General features: G+C 33.2%; 3 protein-coding genes across 3 annotated transcripts; all 3 read right to left on the bottom strand.

Moving 5' to 3' along the window:
* Nucleotides 1-12: 12 nt before the first annotated feature.
* On the bottom strand, nucleotides 13-938 carry LOC134264608 (sacsin-like; the record flags this gene model as incomplete). Its single annotated transcript, XM_062746889.1, has 1 exon — nucleotides 13-938. A coding segment is annotated over exon 1 (853 nt), but the record flags the coding sequence as incomplete, so codon positions are not given.
* A 497-nt stretch (nucleotides 939-1,435) lies between these two features.
* Nucleotides 1,436-7,479, bottom strand: LOC134264606 (sacsin-like). Its single transcript, XM_062746887.1, has 2 exons — nucleotides 5,882-7,479; nucleotides 1,436-5,280 (listed from the first exon to the last, which is right to left on the bottom strand). The coding sequence occupies exons 1-2, from the start codon at nucleotides 6,603-6,605 to the stop codon at nucleotides 1,436-1,438; spliced, it is 4,569 nt and encodes a 1,522-aa protein (XP_062602871.1). The 5' UTR covers nucleotides 6,606-7,479.
* Nucleotides 6,780-12,381, bottom strand: LOC134264607 (sacsin-like). Its single transcript, XM_062746888.1, has 2 exons — nucleotides 12,369-12,381; nucleotides 6,780-7,468 (listed from the first exon to the last, which is right to left on the bottom strand). The coding sequence occupies exons 1-2, from the start codon at nucleotides 12,379-12,381 to the stop codon at nucleotides 6,780-6,782; spliced, it is 702 nt and encodes a 233-aa protein (XP_062602872.1).
* Nucleotides 12,382-22,155: the final 9,774 nt, after the last annotated feature.

Raw genomic sequence — 22,155 nt, forward strand, 5'->3', positions numbered from 1 at the left:
AAAAATTTTTACCATGTGATCTAAAATCTTTGATGAAATGGAGCTCTGACCACCAGCATCTCACATTTTGAAGAAGTTCCTTCAATATACAAGCCTGTGGATATCCGTCCAAAATCCGTTTTATTCGAGTTGTAAGTTCTTCGTGTTGCCCGAATTCGTCACCAAGCTCTTCAGAATCCATCAAAATGCTGTGGTCTCTTTTGGATTTAATTCCTATCACCTTTGCCAATTTAAGTGGTAAATCGATATTTAAAAATCTCATTGATGAGGTTCTTGTAATCCAGTCAAAATCATCAATGCACAAATCATTTACATGACAAAAGAAACCATTTGAATCTGGAAGGTACAGGTTTTCTTTTGAAATGTAATCACAATTTTCCAATAACATTGCAATCCTACAAACTAAGCCCAAATCCTCTTTAGACATTCTCGTATCACCATAATGTTCCTTCATTGTGAACAAAACGTGAATAATATCCTCCGAATCAAATGATTCCCGAACACCAAAGAGTTCCAGCAAAGAAGAAAAGCGATCGGCATCCTTTGGTCTTAAACCATAAAAGTGAGGACTGCAATCATGTTTCAAAGAGAAGATGACTTGTTTTGGAAATGCGAATTTTTTTTCAGTAATGATACAACAAAGATCTGAAAAATTTGTCTGAATGAAATCTTTTACGCCTGTTTCCGATATTCGTTGTGCAAAAACCCTATATATTTCATAGCAAATTTCTTCAACATCTTTGTTTTGCGCTCTTTCTGGAACCTTTGTTATTTCAATAAGTTGATGTTTTAGGGTTTCCAATTCTACATCTCTTTCCTTTCTCACACCAAGTGATTGTAGTGCCCTTTCACAATAATGATACATTTCGTATCTACCTATCACAGCTTGTGAAGATCCAACCAGTTTTTGTACCGAAGGAAAATACAATTTGCATGGTTTTTCAAACCATTCAATATCATCTGCATCTTTTACGTGCATTTTACATTTCATTAAATGTTGCTGCTTCCCAGTATCACTGTACCATTTTACAGGCCAATGAATTGGTTTTTTCCCCACTGGTAGAAAAGCAATGACAGATATTTCGTCTAAATTTTCCTTGGTAAAGATTTCAAATTTCCTATTTATATAGCTCACAATTTCTTTAGATCGGAGCAATGCACACAGTGAACATAGTTTCGACAAGTTGATAATGTCGAATGTTTGTGAATGCAAAAGTTCAAATGGTATTTCATATTTCATCATTCCAAGTCCAACAAGAACTTCCAAGTCATCGTCTTTACAAAATATATTGTTAGGAAATCGCTCATCCTCCGTTTTGAATATTCCAGATACATCACACTGGGGATGCACTAAGCTCTTAGGCGATTTTTTGGTACCACTTGGACAAGTTGCAATACATTTACTTCTTTCAATGCTGTAAGAATGACATTATTTCTATCTTATTGCGCCCAGAACAATACGGTCATATTTTTCCCCATGGAAAAGAGATACATATGGCAAGAAGTTTTCAGTTATAAACTTCTCATAAGTAATTACGTGCTTAGAAAAGATTTCACCGAGACAGAGTTCCAATTCTTTATACACGTTATTAGGTATCTCCGTAATGACTCTACTATCTGAGTGGGTTTCCTTCAAAATTTCGATAGCAATTTGATGTAATTCTTTGTCTGCTTTTATATTTTTGTGCAAAAATACACAATCCTGAAATTTTTTGAATCCAAGATGAGTTTTGAATAAGGGTATTTCACGCTCCACAATGCATCTGTAAAATTCATCCTGAAATGTCTGCCAGAAATACTCCTTACTTTCTTTTGGCCATATTTCAAAAAATACGTCATCTTCTGTTGTGGTATTTTTCAAAACACTAAGGAGCTCAAGAAGTGCCTCCAACGTTGCATCTGATATCAGAGAGTTATTCCACACTGTTTGTTTTGTATTTTCTTTGTCATCTTCTGTTCTCATCAGTAACCGCTTACGATCAGATGATATAGCAAATGTTCCATTGATATGAAAGGCTAATGGAGTATAAATTGGTAATGGCAAAAAACAAAACATATGGCTTGTATTATAGAATCCATACCTATGAAAATTAGATAAACTTGCACAAAGAAGATGAGGCAAAAATTTTCCATTCACTACATCCCCTGGAATTGCAACGCTAGATAACGGAAGTGCTCCGTCACTACTTTTCTCTCTGAAGAGTTTTAAAGACTGCCTTCTTCCAAGTGCCCATATAATTAACCAGTTGGTTTCTTCTTTGAATGCTAAATTTTTAACCCATGAGTGACCCCAAGAAGAAATTGTTATTTTTGTTCTACATACTAGTGAAAAGTGTAGGGACTTGTCAAATTTACTACACTGCCTTGAAGCTGCACTTAATATGTTTTCATTGGCAAGTGTTACTGAATTTTCAAAGTTTTCCTCCTTTTCGATGGAAAGTATCAGCTCCATATCTTTATCTGGATTTGTACTTATATCTCGGACATGAAAGAGTTTAATTTTTTTAATATTCTGAGTGAAGAGGAGCATGTTTCCACTTGATTTGCAAAACAATTTCATAAGTTCTTCCATTTCCACTCGAGAGTATTCTTTAGTTTTGATTTTACTATCACTAGCTTGAAGTCTTGTACGCAACGGAAATCTGAACAATGTTCCATTATAACCTTTCTCTTCTGAAAATTCTGAAGACTTGAATCCGAACACATTTTGAAAAGGTTTAAACTGGTTTTCAAGTTTACGAAGCATGGTTTTATTCAAAAGATTGAGCCTGATCCCTGGACTTCTCTCATGTATAATGGCCTCTCCTAAATATTTTCCATGTGGATCTAAATATACCAAATGATTTCCGCTTGCAAAACTTGGAACATCAGTTAAGTTGTAAACTGCATTAAAACCTAAGCCAAATTTCCCTATTTTTGTAGTATCTTCTTTCTTTGTTGCTCCACTAAGTTTTTGAATATTTTGAAAGTCGCTGGTAGAGAAAACAGCATTATTGAAAGCCCACAATGCTGGTCCTTGACAACCTTCCATTCCAGGGTCTATGAGACAACTTCTTGCATCCTTGTTTTCTCTTTCGTCATAGAGAAAAAACACTTCAGATGCTCCAGCATCGTCCGCATTTTGAATCAGCTCCTTTGGAACTGACAATCCATCAGTGTACCCTTCGTCTAAAAGTCGATTCAAACGCTGGGTTAATGGTTCTGATTGTCCAAATTCGGAGAAAACTTCTTCTGCATCTGATAATGTGAATTTTTTTAATGATTTCACACCAAGTTTCTTTGCTACCTCTTTGTCAATCCTTGAATGAACAAGACAAATGTTATCTTCTTCTGTGAACGTCCTGCTGAACCAATCTGAATCAGAGTATGCACATTCGTGCGCAAACCGAAAGGTTAGGATAGCTGAATCTTGATTATGAATTGGTACCAGGATATCCTCCTTTATTGCAGATAATTCCTCTTCTGTTAATTCTGACAGTTTCTTCAAAATTTTCTCAACTTTATCCAAGTCCTGGCAGTCATAATTCATGTCTTCTGCCTCCAATTGCATTTCTTTAATTTTTTTCAGTGCTTCAACGAGGAGATGACAAGATTGGTTTTTATTACAACCTAGTCTAGCAAAAAATTCTTTCAAGCTGTTGTACTCCTTTGGTAGTGGAATGTAATACGGTGCTAAATCTACATCTGCTTTGCTCCGTTCAATGTAAATATCTGCAGCATTCATAAATCCAAAGTCAGTGAAAACGCAATTTTGAGGAACTGACGACGCAAAACGTGCCCAATTTTCATTAGCTAAATACTGATATACTTCTCTCATTATGTAATTATATCCTGCATGCTCAACGTCTCTATAACATTTTGTAGCCTGGAAAAAATGTCGTATGACTGCATTCAACTGAGGTGCCTTACTGGTATCGACAAGTTCATCCCATTCTCGAGTCGATGTGGGTAGAACTGATCCAGCAATGTATTCAAATTTTGAACTGTAAATCACGTCCAAGGAAACAAACTGTTCTTGATTTGAATACCATTCCATTGAAAGGGGGTATTTTTCACCCCTGTCCTGCTTAAATGGTAAAATTTTGAACCCGCAAATCGAATTGCAAATCAAATGGAACAGTTTTCTGTCTTGTCGAAAAGTCAGCAAAAGGGCATTTGACTTTTTCAGTTTGATAGCTGGATCAACATTCGCTGAATGAATCAGCTTACATGTTTGCACAACATCATTTCTAAATGTTGGACTGTTTCTATTCTGAAATTGCAAATGTTTCAGCAAATCCATCTTTTCTGTATCCTCTTCTGGGAATTTATTTTCTGTAAGAAAAAGCTTTAGAAGCAACTCATCCCTTCTATCATAAAGTTCGTTTGCAGAGTGGTGTACATGTTTTCCCATTCCATTTCTTATAAATTTGACTGCATTCAAATCGGTTTGAATCATCTTCCAGTTTCTAAGCATTGACTGCTTTTCCAAAACATAAAAACAAAACCTCCGTTTATCTTCCTCACTGAGTGAAATTCGACCTTTTGTAATTTTTTCAAGTGATTCCTGTACACAGATTGTAAGATCCACTTTTGCTGATGAAAGATCAGAGAGAAGTCGCTCCTCTTTTCTTGTGGATGACATAATCATTACTTTTGGAAACTGAATTGGAAAGTCATTATCGCCAACGTAAACATAACAACACTCATTCTTGGATTTGTAACCAATTTGACTTGATTTCTGGACATTAGAAAAACATTTGAATAACTTAAGATCTTTCAAAGCCGAGATCAATGATTTTGAGAGAGTAGCAGGTAAGAATTCTTTGAACCACTCCCTCTCAGCATCCGAACAGGTGTTGTTAAAGGGACTTATACCATTATGTATACAACGTTGTAAGAGCTTTCTCTTCCCATCATCTGTACTTTCTTCAACAATTCCTCTCCCTGGTGAAAGTAACGGATGGTCATGGAAATTCATATCAACTATCCAAATTTTGAATTTTTTCAAGACTTCAACTTGCAAAGTATTTGTAGCAACTTCGCTGATAAATGCTTCAGACACTTTTTTGAGTACCCCTGATTCTTTGGTTTTAATAATATTAAGATTCTGAATAAGATCCAAAGAAGAACAATTGCGTTTTAGATATGCCCAAACTTTCTTTAACCAACGTTCTCCAAATATAGCATCGCTATCCTTCAAAAACACCGGATCTCTGATTTTTTCTGTCTGGTGTTGGATAATCTCCCTCAAAAAGCATAAACAGGAATCAACATTCATTTTGTGGAATGTATAGTGTCCTGCAAAATAAAAAAAATACATATTATTTAAACAGTAATTTCGTGATTTCAACATTTCTTCGTTCTTAAACTATATCAGTGAAGTTTTCCAAAGTCGTTTGATTTTAAATACATGTATTAAGCCAATTCTTCTCTCTTTTCTTTACAGTTGACTTTAACATTTATTAATTTCCCTTTGTCAGCTTAACTCTATATTTTATGACTACAGTATCTAACATTATGTATGTATTTTCATCTTCCATGGCCAATGCTTCTGAAATGCAGATGTGGGACACAATAGTTTAAAGGCAATCGAAGGTTTAAAGTTTTTAAGACAGAACTACAAAGGTACTAAAAATTTTCAAAATGAATGTGGGGAATTTTAGGTTGAAGTTTCTTTTCAATGCAACATAAAGAAACAGATTTTATATAAAAGACTAGAAAGCAATTTAATATGTTCAGTATTATAGATGAACAAAATATTGAAATATTTGTAGAATTTTAAAATAGAGTAGGCTGTATGTGTACAAAAAAAAACAACGAGCATTTGATTATATCAAAAAATGTGAAAGTCAACTTTTGTTATCCTTCTTGGAAACCGATATTTCTATTATATTATTACCTGTTGATGCAAGGGACTCTAAAACTTTTCCAATTTTTGAGGTGGTGTCTGTATTCAAAACCAGAATACTCTCTTTGCCAGTCAGAATCTGCAGCTCTTCCTCATTGCATAAGAAAAAAGTATTTTGAGGCCAGTATTTTTTTGATTGCATAGTTGCGTATCTCCCATTTTGCAGAGGTAACAACTCTATTCCATCTAAATCTGAGAGAAGTTCATCTCTACATATGTAGACTAGAAGGTGACCTTTACTATTGGAAAGTAATTGTTTGTAAGTAGGGTCTCCTCTAAGAAGATTTCTGGTTTCTTTGGGATGTGTACACTTTAAATCAACATTGCTATCACAATCTCTCCAGTAATAAAAGAGGTCTTCGTGTTCTTTCAAAATTACGACCTTTTTTGTACATTTTTTATAAAGTTCTGTGACAATTTTCTTCTCCTCTTCCTGCGTGTTCTCTGCAAAGACGGCAAAATATGCTTCCTTAGTGTGAATCCAATTTCCACTCTCGAGGCAAGGAATTTTGGACTCAAGTAGATACTGGTGCATTTTTTCTCCAACACATGCCCAATGACTTCTTATTGTTGACATTCTTGGGACGTGATGATAAAACATTTCCAGGTATCTCTCCTTCAACTCGGATCCAAACCTATCATTTTGCCACGACTGAAGAAATTCAACGTAAACAACAGGTAAAATTTCTTGTACCATTAGTACATTCCACAGCATGTCATTTTCTAAATGTGAGTGGCTTACATTTTGATCATGGGATGGCCATTTAAGATGCTGTCTGTTACTATCAAGAGCAAAGAATCCATTAACGTGAAGAGGTAATCCAGTAGAACTTTCATCTTCAAATGGGAGAGGCAGGAGCAAAATAACTGACTGCACTGAATAGGTTTGTCAAGCTCTGGCTGCAACTCCAATATATGGTCTGTATTTAGATCGCCGATTTCTGATGAGATTTGAAAGCTCTTTATTCATACTTCCTGCATGGAAATATTGAACTATGAACCATACCTGGAGGGTCTCTATTCCATTCATCCTGATCTTGTATGTAACTATACTTTTCAACCATACTGGGTCGCATTGATTGATCCATCTATCATCTTCTGCCATATTGACTTCTATGTCTTTGATTTTTTCCTTATAGCACTGCCTTTCATTTCTAGTTTCCTCTGCACACCCTTGATCTATAGCAATAGTACACTCAGATTCACAACTATCATTCTCAATTTTGTATATTCCGATTTCTTCAATCGATGTTAAAAATAAGAGCTCAGAGCTCATCTCTTCTTTAAAAGACATGAACAGATCTTCCACTTTTTCAGGTGAATATGTATTTTCTGACAATTGTGATGGTGATTTTCTAAGGGGAAACCAGAAAAATGTCCCTTTGAACTCCCCATTTCTGGCTGTCTGTTCATTAATTCCAAAGAGATTGTACAATGGTTCAAGTCCCCTTGAACCACACACATTTGAATGCACATAATTTGCTATTGGGGCAATACTGCAAACTTTGTTTGGATCCTGAAGCTCAGACAAAGGGTCGATGAACAAAATTTTGGCTCCACTGATAACACAAATCGTATCTAAAAAGAATATTTTTTTTCAAAATACATGTGTCTTGTTCTCAACCAAACTGAACATTTCAGACAAGAGGCCAATGGGCCACATCGCTCACCTGAGCACTAAGGGTAGGAAAAAGTAGAAAATGGCTTTTTATTGTAAAGTTTAAATCCAAAAGTAGTCCCATGACCAATCATGGATTTGCTATTTTTTAGAAAATGATTTTAAAAAAAATTTCCTATATATATCTTTAAAAACTTTGGTTCGGCCATTTTGGCCCCGCCCTACCCCTGGGGGTCATGATTTGAACAAATTTGAATCTACCCTACTTGAGCATGATTCCATATAAATATGATGAATAATGGCTTTGTAATTCTTGAGAAGATCTTTAAAGAATTTTCCTATATATTTCTATGTAAAACTTTGGTCAGCCATTGTGGCCCCTTCCTACCCCCCGTGGTCATAATATGAACAAACTTGAATCTACACTACCTGAGAATGTTTCCATATAAGTATGATCAATTATGGCTTTGTTATTCTTGAGAAGAAGATTTTTTAAAAAAAAATTCTGGACATTTCTATGTAAAACTTTGATTGGCCATTGTGGCCCGGCCCTACACCCATGGGTCATGATTTGAACAAACTTGAATCTACAATACCTGATGATGGTTCCCCGTAAGTTTCATTTTCCTGGCACAGTGCTTCTTGAGAAGATAGCACCAAATTTTCATGTATTCCCAATTATCTCCCCTTGAATGAGGGTTTGGCCCTTCATTCCCTTCATTTGAACAAACTTGAATCCCCTTTACCCAAGAATGCTTTATTGCAAGTTTGGTTGAAATTGGACCAGTGGTTCTTGAGAAGGAGTCAAAAATGTAAAAGTTTACAGACAGCTAGACAGACAGATGGACACCGGACAAAATGTGATCAGCCTTTGGCTCAGGTGAGCTAAAAAGTGGATTCTATGTGGGTTAATATACTCGAAGCCCTCTGCTCCTTAAAAGTAATTGGACTCTCGGCTCCATTACTTTTAAGGAATGGAGCTCTACTCGTACATTAACCCTTACAAAGTGTATGCATGCCAGCATTAAAAAAAATTAATTTTTAGTGAAAAGTATTATAAGTGGGAATATGTAAAAATTGGTTAAAATATATATAATTCTGATGCAAAAAGTTCAAATGGAATTGCTACCTTATAAAATACTCAAATTATGAAAATCAGGGAGAGCATTTAATGTGTACGTGTACAATGAAAAAATGCATGAATACATGAAAAATTTTTGCCCTTGGAAATATTTTTAAATATGAATAATTGAAAAAAAAATAAATTATACATTTTTATAATTTTTTTGGACTTTTACTTTACGATTATTTGCATTACACCTTTTGACGAGCATTTGTCCCAAAGATATTGTTTTAAAAGGTGCATGGACACAGATTTGAAGTTAATATTTTCTCAAATTTTCTGTATATTATTATGACTTTTATATTGCAATAGCATTTTACAATTATACCTCTATTGATAATACTCGAATTTGATTGGCTAGAAAGAAAACTTTCAACACAACAATGACTCCAAATGGTAGTTTTCTGAGCAATAATGACCTTGGAAAAATTGCAAGTGGTATATAATGACCCGGTCATTATACATGTGATTAATGACCGCTAAATAATGAACTCTTATTAATAATCAAAAATTCCTTTTTGAGTGAAGTTAATGCATAAAATAATAATTATTCAAGAAAAACAACACGGTTTTTAAAATTTTGCACGGTTTGTTTTGCATTACCATACAGAATACGGTAAAATTTTATCGGTAACTTATATGGTTTACTCATTTCAAAAATATTGTTACAATTCAGTTCAATGGAAAGTAGAAGCCATTCTTAGGCCTTTTAAAAAGTTGAATTCTTTGTTAGATTTTGACTGTCACAGTAGAGGAAAAGTAATCGCTAGTTATAACAATGTATGCTGCTATCAACCAAATATTGTTTTAATCGGTAAATCATGATGCAAAAACTTACACGACTTGCAGTCGTCAATGTAAACAACTTCACTAAATGGAGTGTAACGAATCCCGATCCCGATCAAAGAAAGAATTGATTACAGTTGGAGATTCATACTTTTCAATATATATTGGTATAATAAAACAATTGATTACCCCTTGTGCGTTCAATATGGTGAAATAAGGACCCTCAACCTGGCCCACTCGATGACCTGCCCTGACCTCGGCCACTACCCAGCCTCGGTCAGGTCAGGTCACCTCGTGGGCCAGGTCGAGGGTCCTTATTTCACCATGTTGACCACAAAAGGGGTAATTAATTGTATAATAATAAATATCTCATTTCATCTTGAAGTTCTAGTAACTTCAAATTTCTGGTCAAATTTGATTGACATGTGCATGCACTTTCACAAATTATAATTTTATTCTTAAATGACAATTTTGTTGTGCATTAATGAACAAGAGGCCTACCGGCCTTATAGGTCTCCTGAGTATCGTGCAACAACTTTCAAACAATTAAAATTGGTTCGTGTTTTAAGGATTTCCATCCCTAATGGGACCTAATTCCCTACCCTTAATTGTCCGTCAAGTACATAAAACACTGATATTATATTAAAGCATTTTATAGTGGAAAAGGATTGCCCGTGAGAAAGTTTTAAAAATGTCATTAATTAAGCAGTAGTTAATTAAAAGAGACTGCATTGAAGTCTATGGAGGAAAGTGGTTTTTTTTTCAAAATAAAAATTCAAATAATTTGAATACCAATAAATCCTGTGGTGGAAAGATGCATTTAAACATTAAAAATAGAATAGAAATAAAAACAATTTTTTTACCGGCTAAATTTTTTTAATTGATTTTTTTTATTAATTAAAAATATGGGGGATAACTCTTACCAGATTTCAAGGTCATAAATTAGGACACATCCCATTATACAATTATAATAGTAATAAATGGGAAATATGTCTAAAAGAAACTGAGTATTCAATGCCTACATATCAGTTATGTATTCAATTTCACTGAATATGTTCCCATTAGGGATTGAATACCTTAAACCAGAGGCCATGAAATTCACAATTCACAATTTTGAAAGAGGCACCATTGCTTATCATAATTATAAACTTAGCATGCTTATACTCTATTTACCTAATACCCAGATGTAGATCAGAGTAACAAAGAGAAAACGCTGAGTCAGACTTCCACTTTATAACCAGTTGTGCACGTCATCCCAAAGGAACCACCAACCCTGGGGCCACATATTTGGAAATTTTGCAAATTTTATCATAAAATGATTGATCAATACTAAAGAGCAGATTTCAAAGCATTAATTTATTTTCAGAGTTGATATTTTCGAAATTAAAAACCCCTCACTAGTATCATAAGTCTGTGCTCAGTGTTCTGTATCGAGTTTAATTAACAAACTGAAAACACCCATCGATGAAGCATAAACTGGTTTTGTAAACAGGGCATGAGCTCTGTAGTTGTTAATTATTTATTTATTATGAGCATGGACTGACAATATACTTTGAGCATGTTTTCCTTTCAAACATTTTTGCTCTGAATTTTTAAGATTATAGCTAAGAAATAAATATCAGAGATTCACAACTCCGCCATAAGCATGTTAACTTTGTTTACCAAAATATGTGACCGTTTTGGTACTATCCTAAGCATACCGGTAACTCTTTATACAAGGGTTGTCCCGTAAAATCGTGGACAAGTTGTCTAGTGTGAAAAATAAACAACACTGCGTTCTGAAATTTTCACTATTATTCATAGTCCAGTCCAATACAAAAATTCGTAATATTACGAAAAAACATAAGATTACGAGAAAGCGTAATATTACTAGTTATTGTAATATAAAACTTAGATTACAATTTTTTGTAATGTAGTTAAATTACAAATACGCGAAATATAGCCAATTGTAAGAGACTATATTACGAGTTTTCGTAATCCAACACAAATTCAAGCATTGCAAGAAATTGAGTACGTGGTGGGTAGCAAAGTATGACGTCAGTAATATATCAGATTCGACGGCTACTGATAGTATGCGGCCAGTTTGGTCAGTTATGCCTATCAGAAAGCATGGAAATTTAAGAAGAAAGTACCGCCAGCAATGGGTGAGTGGACAATTTCTTTTATTATTCTTTTATAGGAGTTTTCCCAAGGATAAGACCAATTTTCCAGTAAATTTCAATATTCGCTTAAGCATGTCGCATTGGTCTATATCACCCGAACTCCATTCTTTTCTTGCGAAGTCTACCCTAAAAATCACACCCTCGTCTCATAATTCAACTGTTTCTGCAATTCTTATTAAAATACACAGAATTCAAATCTCAGTAAGAGTCGTACAAGTTATCGCCCTTGACATCTCGTATTAAACGTCATACTTTGCTACGTACCCGCCACTCAATTTCTTACAATGCTTGAATTTGTCTTGGATTACGAAAACTATTAATATAGTCTCTTACATCTGCTATATTACGCGTATTTGTTATTTAACTACATTACGAAAAATTGTAATATAAGTTTTATATTACGATAACTTGTAATATTACGCTTTCTAGTAATCTTACGTTTTTTCGTAATATTACTAATTTTCGTATTGGACTGGACTGATTAAGTACTTATTTTAGTAATATACCTTGGTACATAGCAAATTTCAGATAAATATATGCATAAATAAACAAATTATGAGATTTTATGCCATGTATTGTATCACCTTACGGCGCATGGATATAACGTCAAAGTGCCTAAAACAGCGTCACGTTTTATCATTGCTGAAAATGAAGTTGGGTGAGTCCGACTTAATTTTAGGAATTTCTTTGATACACATTCTTTAGTCTCCATAAAGAGTAGAAGAACCAATTGGTACCCTCATGCGATCTTCTGAAGATTTATTAGTAAGTTACAGACAATTTTCTCACCATCATTCACCATACTTGCCAACTCACCTGATTTCGTCGGGTCACACCCGATTTTTTAACCCGTAACCCGATTATTTTTTATGACCCGGCGGGTCATGCTTATCACCCGATTTTTGCCAAACAACCCGAAAATCTCCCGATTTCCGGATTTGGTTCGTAAATTAGGTTGCACTTTTAACTTCCAGTTAAAACCCAAGCTTAGATCTACGCGTAAACAATGCCGATGGATTAATTATCAGTGCAGGTGTAAACAATTAACTGGGTGTTGTTTTGACAATTCAATGTTTGAAGTCAATTAAAATGGCTTCCGATAGAACTAGATCGTTATCAGGGTCAACAGGAACAAATTGAACCAAACACATGTCTCTGATTGAACCAAAAAAAAGAGAAACGATATTTATGTACATATCTAGGAATCTTGGGGAAAAAAACTTTCATTCTAGATAAAATAAAGTGATCGAAGACAGTGTAGGCCTAACTTCACATTTAAACATATTACATTAATTTAGTTAATTAGTTAAGAGAGAGGAAAAATAACTTCAAAACTGAAATTGGTATACTTTCAAATTTAGCAGAAACTGAAACATGTGAAAAGGCTTTTAAAAAAAACCACTTATATACTTCTGAATCAGGTCAATATTGAAATATGAAACCTTCAATTCTCATTTTTAACATGTAAATAATAAATCAAATTATATATGAATTTTTTTGTCATAGTAAATTAAATCCCTTTTCAATAAAAGAATTCTCAATACACAAATACTTTGTATATATATTATAAAATTTAATCATGGTAATTATGTCGTGAATGTCGTTACGCGTTATGACCAGATTTTTTACTTTCCAAATCTGGTCATGACCAGATTTTTACATGCTAGAGGTTGGCAAGTATGTCATTCACCTAACAGAAAATCTCATATCGCCGGTCTACTGTGACAGCGTCTTTTGCTATTACATTAGGAGTTTGTTCGTATGTTTTGTACTGAGTCCCCAGGGACTCGATCAAAAAAACTTCGCTAAAAAAAACTCCAATTTCATTTCTATACTTAAGATATGGTGATATTTTTATAATCTTTTTTCTTCTATGGTCATTTCAAGTCTCTAAAGTGTCATTACAACATCGAAATAAAACTGAACTGTTCTCCGGTGCGCCGTAACGTCTTAAAACGTCGCCATTTTTCGTGTGTTGTGTTTACCATTTTCCCATTTCGAATGCTCGAGAAACTGCCAAAATTAAGCAAATGCCTTAAAATTTTTACAAAGACTACAAAATTGATTGTGGAATTGAATTAGGATAATTTTAATCCAAATCTTATGTATTTAAAACTTTTATTTTGAATTAAAACTTGTGTATTCTTTAATGAATCTTGTTTTTTTTTTTTACCGTGCGCCGTAGGACAATACCTCGTGCACATTCAAGCATAATAAAATCTTTATTTTTGCCTATATTTTTTTCAAAAAAATTATCATGCACTTAAATATGATAAAGAAACATTTACTGAAATTTTCAGCTTAGTGCGCCCATTACTTTTCGAGAAAAACGCTTTGTCCACGATTTTACGGGACAACCCTCGTACAATATGTAATGTGCTTTTTGTTTAATTAATCTTTTAAAATCACGATATGTCGTTTTGTTCGAGTTTGCAAAAACTCATTGGAGGAGAACAAATAAATATATAAATGAATAATTTCAAATGAAATACAAATACATTTTAATATTTCATTTTCCCTAAAAATGTACTATTTTAAACATACATACACAAAGAGGCGATTATATAGTATATGATATATCGAATACTAAAAATTAATTTGAAAAAAAACTGTTGCTAATTATTTTGCCTACGTATTGCATAAACATAATGATTTATTTTAAATATCATTCAGATCATGTTTTTGTTTAATGTACGTCACTCGTGAAATTTGTTATATCAAGGATTTTTTTCAGAAGTATATACTGAACAAGTACTCATGTACTCGTACATGTAGTATAACTCAAAATTGCTGAGAAAACATGGGGTTAGTGTGCAATCTTACTGAACTACGATTCAATCAAGTTGACCTTTTTGCACTTACATCTTAACTCTTTGGTTAATCACTTTAACCTTCATCATATTTTATCAGATGTAATCATGGCAATAAATATATTCTTATTTAACATAAATTAGTTTGAATAATATTTATCATTGAAAAAATCTTGCAAATTAATGCGCATAAATTATTGTGTGACCTTTTTGCACTAAAAAGTAAAATATATATATAAGGGATATAAGAAATCTAAATAGACAATAAAATATTTTTCTTGTATCAAACTTTTTACGAATCAAGTGCTGTTCAGTCACAAGTATCGAGTAGTTTAAAATAATGAAAGAAAAAGTAGGGGTCATTGATGTAAATTTTGAAATATTGGTCAAAATGAACGATTTTCAGGCAAAAAAACCGGTTTATCTTAACTTCTTTAATATATATTCACTTCTCGGCAAAAATTGTTGATGGAAGATGTAAAATCGGTTATAAAAATATAAACTGAGATCTATATTTAATATTCCTAGGATATCACAACGGAAAATATTATCTGAGTCTATGCGGCTAATGTTCCAAGATATTAAATTTAATAAATGTGCAGATTTGCAGAATTTTCCGTTAAATATCCTTCCACCATTAGAAATACCAGTAGTCCCTCATAAATCTGGCTTCTTTATGATTCTTTTTAGCAGTTTTATTTTCATTGAATGTTGAACAATTTACATTCAATTTGTTTCATTTAAATATGTTATAAAAGGAATAAAGGAATAATGGAAATGTGCAGGCGCAAAAACCTAAAATAAAACAAAAGTACATATGAACTAAAAATTCTATTAATGATACGGACAAAAGAATTTTTCAACCAATAATAATCTTTGTAGAGTCATGAATACAATACAATTAAATATTACGGATATTATTTATGATTATTTTTTAAGTTAGTTCATCTGAAATTTCTCAAAGAAATGTTAATGATGATCTGCTTCGACAAATTAAATGACATGACGAGCCTTTTTCTTAATACATGTAGTATTATTAAAAAGATACATGTATTTGCACGATTTTTTCTGATTATTTAGACATTCCCAACTAAGTTAATTTTTTTCTTGAGTAATTTAGTAATTGCCATTACGTCAGACAGGTGAGGTGGAAATTTTTTTTTGACTTAACAAGAAAAACTCAGATCATGTGAAATTAATTAGAATAGGCTTTGATCTGATGATCACTTGTATTTTATAATTTATAGCTACAAGTAGACACAAGCAATGTGTCTGCTTTTATTGCATTCTCATTTTTTCCCGTATTTTTTAATTAATAAAACATATTATTAAACACAAATGCCTTTGTGTCTGTAAATCCATGTTAACTTAAAAGTAACAATTAAATCAAAAAATAAAAAATACAAACTTTATTATATTTTGAAATCAATTATATTACTCAGTTATTAGGGGGAAAGGGTTACCGAAATATAGTACCTTGTAAATACCTTGTAAATTAATTTGTAAAATCCTTTATATTAAAGAAATAAGTCCAACATAACCAGTATACGGTAAAAGGAAAAAAAGATTTATAATACATTTAGTGTTTATGTAAAGACAATTTTTCATTTTTCAATCAAAGTTGCCTTGTTAGAGGATTTAATAATTAATGACATTTGATCAACACAAAAAGTGACGTGTTTTTCTTATTATCGATGACAAAATTGGCTAGAACATGCTACAGTGAAATGTCACTAGATGTACCGGGTTAAAGATTGTATGTGGAATAGACCTTGATTGTGAACGAGTCTTTGGAACCTGGTGAAAATGCGTTTTAGTTTTAAAAACACATGGATTTAAATTTTGTGCAAAGTGAACTCAACTTTTACAGGTTTTAGAAAAATACTGTACGTGTACATAATTTGGCGTATTCAAAGTTTAGCGCAGTCACTGGGTATGGAATTGTTGGTGTAATCATGAATTAGTGCTGTGTTTTGTTTATATAAATGGTTTCTTAGCGGTATTCATGAATTAGCGCATCGTTGTATGCTCCAAAGCCGCTAAAATATGAAGCCCGCTTTTTAAGTACACATGCAGTATAATGTAATAAAAAAAATTATGATTTTTAATCCTTATGAGTAAAAAAAAAGGATATATCTTTTTGTACATTTCTTCATTTGGATACGAAGAATTTTTTGTCAAGTATATTTTTGTATCTACTCCATAGCTTGATTAAAAATAAAAATTTAAAAGATGTGTAAATGTGCTTGTTTCGACACTTCAGTACATTTAATTTGATCGTTATAAAAATGCGCTGAATTTATATCTTATTAAACATAAATCACATCCTTTGAATATATACCTAATATTTTTTTATCTAAATAAATCATGGGACCCAATATACTCTTATTTTATCTTTAAGAGACACATTAAAAATTGTGACAAAAAATAGGTTCAAATTACTTCGCTTAATCAATTATTTGACTTAAAAATGTAAAAAGCCAGAAAATTATTTTAAAGTCTTAATCAGTTCCAACAGTTAAAAGTACTAACAATTGATACAAATTATGTGAAAAGGACATCAGAACGGATTCTTAGAATTTTCAGAGGTGAGATCAGTTAGGAGGAGTAACATCCCCTGTTACAATGCACTTTGAAAAATAACGTTCCTTGAAAAAAAAATATTCAAAGTGCGTTGAATTGGGACCAAGTTGATGTCTATCATATTTGAAAAAATAACGTACTCTGAAAAAAAAAATCAAAATGCCTAAATTGGGATCATGTTGAAAAAAATGATTTTTATTTTCAAAGTGCATTAATATCGACCATATTTGAAAATAAAATGTCTATGCGACTTAGTCAATATTCTGGCAATTTTTTTTTAATATTATAAATAATTATTTGAACCTTGTTTGATAATGTTTCAGTGATGACGTCACTGCAGAATCTGAGATAAAAACGCTCAGGAGTTAGGAGAAATGCGACCAATTGGAGACCGTATCTCATTGAAAATAATTTTCAAACACAACATGGCGGTCTTTTTTAAATATATATTTGATAAGTATTTAGGAGTATAAAAATGTATATTCCCGAACAAGTTGATGGCCTTTATTTAACAGATATCAATTATCAATATCAGTCTTAAGATGTATGAAAAATACTTCTGTATTTTTCCTTTTGATTTGTATTTGATTTTATAAAGTTACTTTCACCTAAGTTAAGTTAATTGGCTATTGTTACTTAATATATAGATCAGCGATATTGTATGGTCCCTGAGCATCTTCCCTTTAATACAAGAGTGTGCATTATTTTTTTTTTAAAGAAAGCTTATTTCAATTTTTTCATTAATTTTACATTCACTTAAATTTAATGAGAAAATATAAATACATATATTTGGGTAGGAAAGATAAATATCCTTCTACCAGTCTCCTTTCTCGATGACGGTAGATCGGTTTATCGAAAGAAATACCAGAAAATAATGCTGTCTTTAAAAAAATCTAAGTCTGGAAATTTTCATATAATTTTTGTTTTCAAAGTGCGTTGAGTATCTCCATTGCAAAAATTGTTGACGTACATTCTTAACGCATTTTGAATTTTTCTTTTCAAAGTGCATTGATTTTGTCCCAAATTGGACGCACTTTGAAAATTGTTTTGGTCCAAATTTTAATGTACTTTGAATTTGTTTTCAAAGTGCATAATTGTTCAATGTGCTTTGCCACAATCCCTCGTTGACCGGTCACATCCGCCGTAGGTCCTATATATTGATCAAATAGGCGGAAAATTCCGCAGTCAAATTAAGTAAAGAAATACTGCAAACCAACTTTTGTTCGCGACGACTTTATTTCGCGATTTACCAGGGGTAAACTAGTTCGCGACTATTAATTTTCGCGACCAAGCCTAATTAATAGACATAGAGACTTTAAGGATTATTCGCGACGAGAAATATTCGCGAAAATTTGGTTTACAGTAAAGGCGAAACAATTGGTAAGGATAAAAGTCAGCCAATCTAATATCAACTTATGTGTGAATAGCCGGCCTCGGGTTAAAATTAATTATGTTTGTCTTTTATAAAATGCAATAAAATTATCACTTTGCGTGTCTCTCTCTCTTACCTTGATAATTTGCTCATTATCGGGATACTCGTGAAGTATACTCTGCAGCTCGTCGAGAAGGGTGTTCCGCTTGAATGCATGGTGCTGCATTCCTATGATGCATAGATTAAGAAATCAAAATTAGAGAAACAATTTAATAAATATGAATGTAAAAACTGTCGGCATTTAATTATTTTCCAAAGAGGATTATATATATAAATTGTGCGTACACAAAATAAATATCTTCATTAACGTACACATTTATGGTTTTTTTAATGATTGGTTTCAGGCAGACAACTTTGTCATAAATGAAATGATTTTGTTTGTTTGTTTGCATGTTGTTAAAGTCCCTCTTGGGGAATTTTATGCGTCTGGGGATCGATCTGGGAAATACATGTCTGCTACATGTATATTGTTTTTATCCTGTCTGTTGTCAACTTTAACCTTCACCATAACTTTTGAGCCATGCGAGATAGAGACTTCATAATTAGTATGCATACTTCACTAATTAGGCTCTTTCAAATTATAACAGATCAATGACCTTGTGACTTTGACTGTGACCTATATGCTAAAAATATCTTTTCAAACTTTTGCCATAACTTAATTTGAACCGTAGGTTATAGAGACTTCATATTTAGTATGCATATTCCACTCATTATGTTCCTTCAAATGATGTCAAGGTCAATGACTATGTGACCTTGACTGTGACCTATATGCTAAAAATAGTTTTTTTGAACTTTGTTTCCACAGAGCGCATTAGTGGTTCAAGTGATACACATCTTATTCACTATGGAGATGCCATCACTTGTCCTATACTCAGCACTGAGACAAGAAACCTTGGTTTAGCCCATCTCATTCGAAGGACGGTCACCAAGTCCCACAGTTGGATTCTAACCGAAACATATTTAAGGATCAACTCCTTCCTTCACAACTCTAGATAAGACACTCTAACCACTATGTCATGCCAAAATGAAGTTTCCTTTATAAGTTTCATCTTTTTTGACCAAGTAAATCTTAATAAGATTTTTTAATTATACTACCAAATTTTCAATAAAGCTTAATCTTCTCCCTTTAAACGTAAGAGTGGCCCTTCTTTTAAACAATCTTGAATCTCCTTTACTTAAGATTTCTTTCTGGCAGCCACAAGGTTGGTTGAATTATTTTGGTTTAGTGGTTTTGACTAAAAGTCAAAAATGTTAAAGAGTTTACTTCTATATTGATGGTCAGATGCATATGAACAGCTAGAGGGACAGATGGAAAAATGCAATTAGAAAAACTCAAGCTTTCTGAATCAGCTCATGCAGCTGAGCTAAAAAAGTTCATTTAAAACACTTAATTTGTTATCAATGCTTTATACATGTAAACTCTTCAACCAAAAGAGCCAAAAACTACTCCCTGCCATAACTTTAAAAATCCAACATTGAATAAATTAAACAATTAAATTATATAATAATATCAATCTAAAGTGGCTTTAAGATGAATATCAACAAAACTGACATTAAAATTACCAAAATTACATTACCGGTATTAAAATGTTCGTAAACAAAATTATTATGTCCTTACAACAATTCAATTTTAATAACAAGATTATTGATCTAAAAATTAAAATACCTGGCACATCAGATCCAATTGATGCCATTATAAATCAGCTTTTTCTAGCAACTTCTCAGTTCTAGCAGTACAGCTTTGACATCCATCTCTATTTAAATTTATAGAAAGACTCAAGTTTTAAGCAATTCATTTTTCATCCAGTGAAACTGACTCAATTTATGGATAGCCTGAAACTGTTCAAAACAAGAGGCCCAGGGGCCACAGCACTCACCTGAGCACATTGGCTAGGAAAAAGCACATATCAGATCAGAACTGAAAGTTTACTGATGTGATGGGGGGGGGGTGAATTTTAACCCCCAGGGGTTCATGATTTGAACAAACTTGAATCTACACTACCTGAGGATGATTCCATATAAATATCACTAATCATAGCTTTGACGTACTTGAAAAGAAGATTTTAAAAGGTTTCCCTATATATCCCTATGTAAAACTTGGGTCGGCCATTTTGGCCCCACCCTAGCCCTGGGGGTCATTATTTGAACAAATTTGAATCTACACTACCTGAGATCATAATTTCACATGAGTTTCATCTTTTCTGGCCCAGTGGTTCTTGAGAAGAAGATTTTAAGATTTTTAATTCCTCAATCTTCCTATGTAAAACTTGGGTTGGCCATTTTTGCCCCACCCTAGCCCCTGGGGGTCATGATTTGAACAAACTTGAATCTACAATACCAGAGAATGATTCCAAATTAGTTTCATCTTTCCTGGCCCAGTGGTTCTTGGGAAGATTTTTAAAGATTTTTATATATCTTCCTATGTAAAACTTGGGCCGGACATTTTGGCCCCACCCTAGCCCTAGTGGTCATGATTTGAACAAACTTGAATCTACACTACCTATGGATGATTCCACATGAGTTTCATCTTTCCTGGCCCAGTGGTTCTTGAAAAGAAGATTTTTAAAAATTTTTCCTATATATTCCTATGTAAAACTTGGGCCGGCCACTTTGGCCCCACCCTAGCCCCGGGGGTCATGATTTGAACAAACTTGAATCTACACTACCTGAGGATGACTCCACATGAGTTTCATCTTTCCTGAAGATTTTTGAAAAATGCTATTAATTTTTCTCTAATTCATATAATTAGGCCATAATAAAAAATATTTCTAGATTCTCATCCCCGCCCGCCCTGATTTTATAACCCCCCCCCCTTCAATTTTTTTTATTTCTGTTTTTCTTCATCTTAATTCTGATCGGGATCGGTATTCATCTAGCTACCATTCTACTTTCATTTTAAATCCCGCGAACAGTGTGTGCGAAAAACTTTTTTCAGCACTAGCCCAATCGGGCTAGTAATGAAGAACAATTACTAGCCCGAATCAGATTTTACCAGCCCACATACTTTACAACATGAATACATAACTAAGCGTATATATGAGGTTTAGACAGCTCATGGGCCACAACAGCATCGATTCGGAAGTTTTCAGATCCAGTTGTGAATTTGTTTTTGTTTTTCACGTGTATGCAGTAAGTACAAGTCATGGTCTTTTTCACCTTGTCGTATTGCAGCCAAGGCTGCCCCTCCTTCCACTTGTTTAGAAATTCTCTTGTCCTTTTTACTTCATATTTCTTTTTAATTTCTGTCACATTCTGTGGGCGCTTTGTTTCTTTATTGTCTCGCTTAAACCAGTCGAAATTCATATTGATAGACATAACGCGCAGCCATAACCGGAAGTAAATGCTGATGTGTATTTTATAAACCCAAACTGTACAGAGAAGACCGATTGCCGAAAGTTCTCGACACACTTAAACAAAAGAAACCCACGCACATGTAAAAAGAAAGGAAACAATAAGAATTCTTATACTTATTTTATCACTTTTAAAGATTTATCAACAAATAAATGTAAAATGCATGCAACTTTTCACTAGACCGATCGGGCTAGTGCTGACCTACATTCTACTAGCCCGATCGAATTTTTACTAGTGTTCGGGCATCGGGCTAGTCCTTTTGGCGCACACTGCGTGAAAGTCAACGATTTTGATGGCTGAAAAGATGGTATAATTGCTGTAATACATAAGTATATATTTTAAACAAGGGTCATTGGTTGAAAAAGATTGGTGAAGATGTGAAGTAGTATATAATTGAACC

The sequence above is a fragment of the Saccostrea cucullata genome, unplaced genomic scaffold (genome assembly GCF_032062105.1).
Source record: "Saccostrea cucullata isolate Sc308-1 unplaced genomic scaffold, CSIRO_AGI_Scuc_v1 ctg10930, whole genome shotgun sequence".
NCBI lineage: Eukaryota > Metazoa > Mollusca > Bivalvia > Ostreida > Ostreidae > Saccostrea > Saccostrea cuccullata.

Coding starts and splice junctions, on each gene's coding strand:
- LOC134264606 (XM_062746887.1), bottom strand. CDS start 6,605: ATGCTGTGGAATGTACTAATGGTACAAGAAATTTTACCTGTTGTTTAC. Junction 5,281..5,881: donor AGAGTCCCTTGCATCAACAG/GTAATAATATAA, acceptor TTTATTTTGCAG/GACACTATACATTCCACAAA.